General features: G+C 36.0%; 1 protein-coding gene across 1 annotated transcript; it reads left to right on the top strand.

Annotated features, from left to right (window-relative positions):
- Positions 1 to 273: 273 nt before the first annotated feature.
- LOC113097272 (urokinase plasminogen activator surface receptor-like) lies at positions 274 to 1,606 on the top strand. The gene is made up of 5 exons (XM_026262503.1): positions 274 to 445; positions 524 to 643; positions 843 to 974; positions 1,129 to 1,239; positions 1,370 to 1,606. Exons 1-5 carry the CDS (start codon positions 397 to 399, stop codon positions 1,558 to 1,560), a joined length of 603 nt encoding a protein of 200 aa, XP_026118288.1. The 5' UTR covers positions 274 to 396; the 3' UTR covers positions 1,561 to 1,606.
- The last annotated feature ends 12 nt before the right edge of the window (positions 1,607 to 1,618 follow it).

The following is a 1,618-nucleotide window of genomic DNA, read 5'->3' as shown; positions in this document are numbered from 1 at the left end:
CTCTCATGTCTGTCCAAAGCTGTATGGCTTTCTTTTGGTAGAAATAATAATTATCATGACATTGTTTAGATTTCATTCTGCATAAAACATATTGATATGGTTGCTACTGTATTCATTTGTTAAACTGGGGTATGTTTATTGTACGCTATAGATTTACAGATGGTCTGTGGCTCTCATTTATTAAAAAAATTATAAAAAATTATTTACATCAGTTCCGTGTCCAGAAATCTGAAACTTTTAAAATCTAATTCTTAACACAACGGAGTAGACACAGTTTGATCAGTTATGTCATTTTATAATGTCATGTTATTACTGTTAACAAAGTCCCACCCCTTCTGATAAGCTATAAAGTGAGAATGAAACAGACTCATTAATTCATTCAGCTCCTGGTCAAAGATGGATCTGCAAATCTCAGTTTTTCTTCTGTTCGTTCTCTTCACTGCAGGTACAAAGACAAATAGTGTTTGCAATGTTATTGAGTACAAATGCAGATTATTGATGTGTCTCTGTTTTATTACTATAGGACACTCTTTCAGCTGTTATGAGTGTGTTAGTATGACGGGTTCTTGTGCGGCTCAAAAGATAAAATCATGTCCCAGTGGATTCTCCAAGTGCATGAGTGTCACAACAGTTACACAATCTGGTAAGTAATATTTGACTGACGAAGTTACTGATGTTATAACAATTAAAAATTAACTTTTTTTCAAATGACAATTGTTTAAAATGAGAAAATGCAAAATGTTACTTCTCTTCTGCTATGCAGGTGAAATTATTATTTTTATCTCTCACTGCTGCTTTCTACAGCATTAATGCATTAGTCATGTTTTTTATTTTTTTTTAAGGTGAAATTAGTTCTCAAGTGAGTATTAAAAACTGTACTGTTGACTGTCAAAATGGGTCGATGAACTTCGGTGTTGTAAAGGCATCTTATTCCTGCTGTGACACTGACCTTTGTAACTCCAAAGATGCTCCAGGTATTAAACTTCAATATCACGTGCAAATGACTGTCCTCTTTAAAGTCAGCAGTCATTTTACCTCTATATGACATTCAATCAGGGGATTTGTTTTTCATTAGATGTTATGTTTGTACAGAAAATAAAATAAAAGAACACCTGTTTACTTTTGTAGATCTCAGCTCCATTGTCCCCAGTGGAAAGACATGTTACTCTTGTGTTGGGCACAGCTGTTTAAACATAATGAACTGTTCAGGGAGTGAAGACCGCTGCATTAAAGCAACAGGTGAGAATCTGGAAAAGGAAAATCATTGTCATTATTTTTGCTTCTCCATCGTTCACTTTAAATTTATTATACAGCTAACTCAAATGGATTTCCAGCTTAGACTAACCTGTCTTTTCTGTCTCTTATTCAGGGAGTTTTGGAGGCCAGTCAGCAGTTGTAAAAGGCTGTCTCTCTAAATCTATTTGTGATGCCACGACATCTGTAAGTGATGTTCAGGACATCTCGTGTTGTTCAGCGAACCTGTGTAACGGTGCTGAGAGCGTCTCTCAGAGCTTCCTGTTCCTCTGCTGTTCTCTGCTCTCCTTCATCCTGCTGCACTGAATCCAGCAGATCTTCACATTCTACAATCACACACACTGCACAGAACAGCCTTATACAA

The sequence above is a fragment of the Carassius auratus genome, unplaced genomic scaffold, assembly GCF_003368295.1.
Source record: "Carassius auratus strain Wakin unplaced genomic scaffold, ASM336829v1 scaf_tig00216167, whole genome shotgun sequence".
NCBI lineage: Eukaryota > Metazoa > Chordata > Actinopteri > Cypriniformes > Cyprinidae > Carassius > Carassius auratus.
This window is presented reverse-complemented; position numbering and strand designations above follow the sequence as displayed.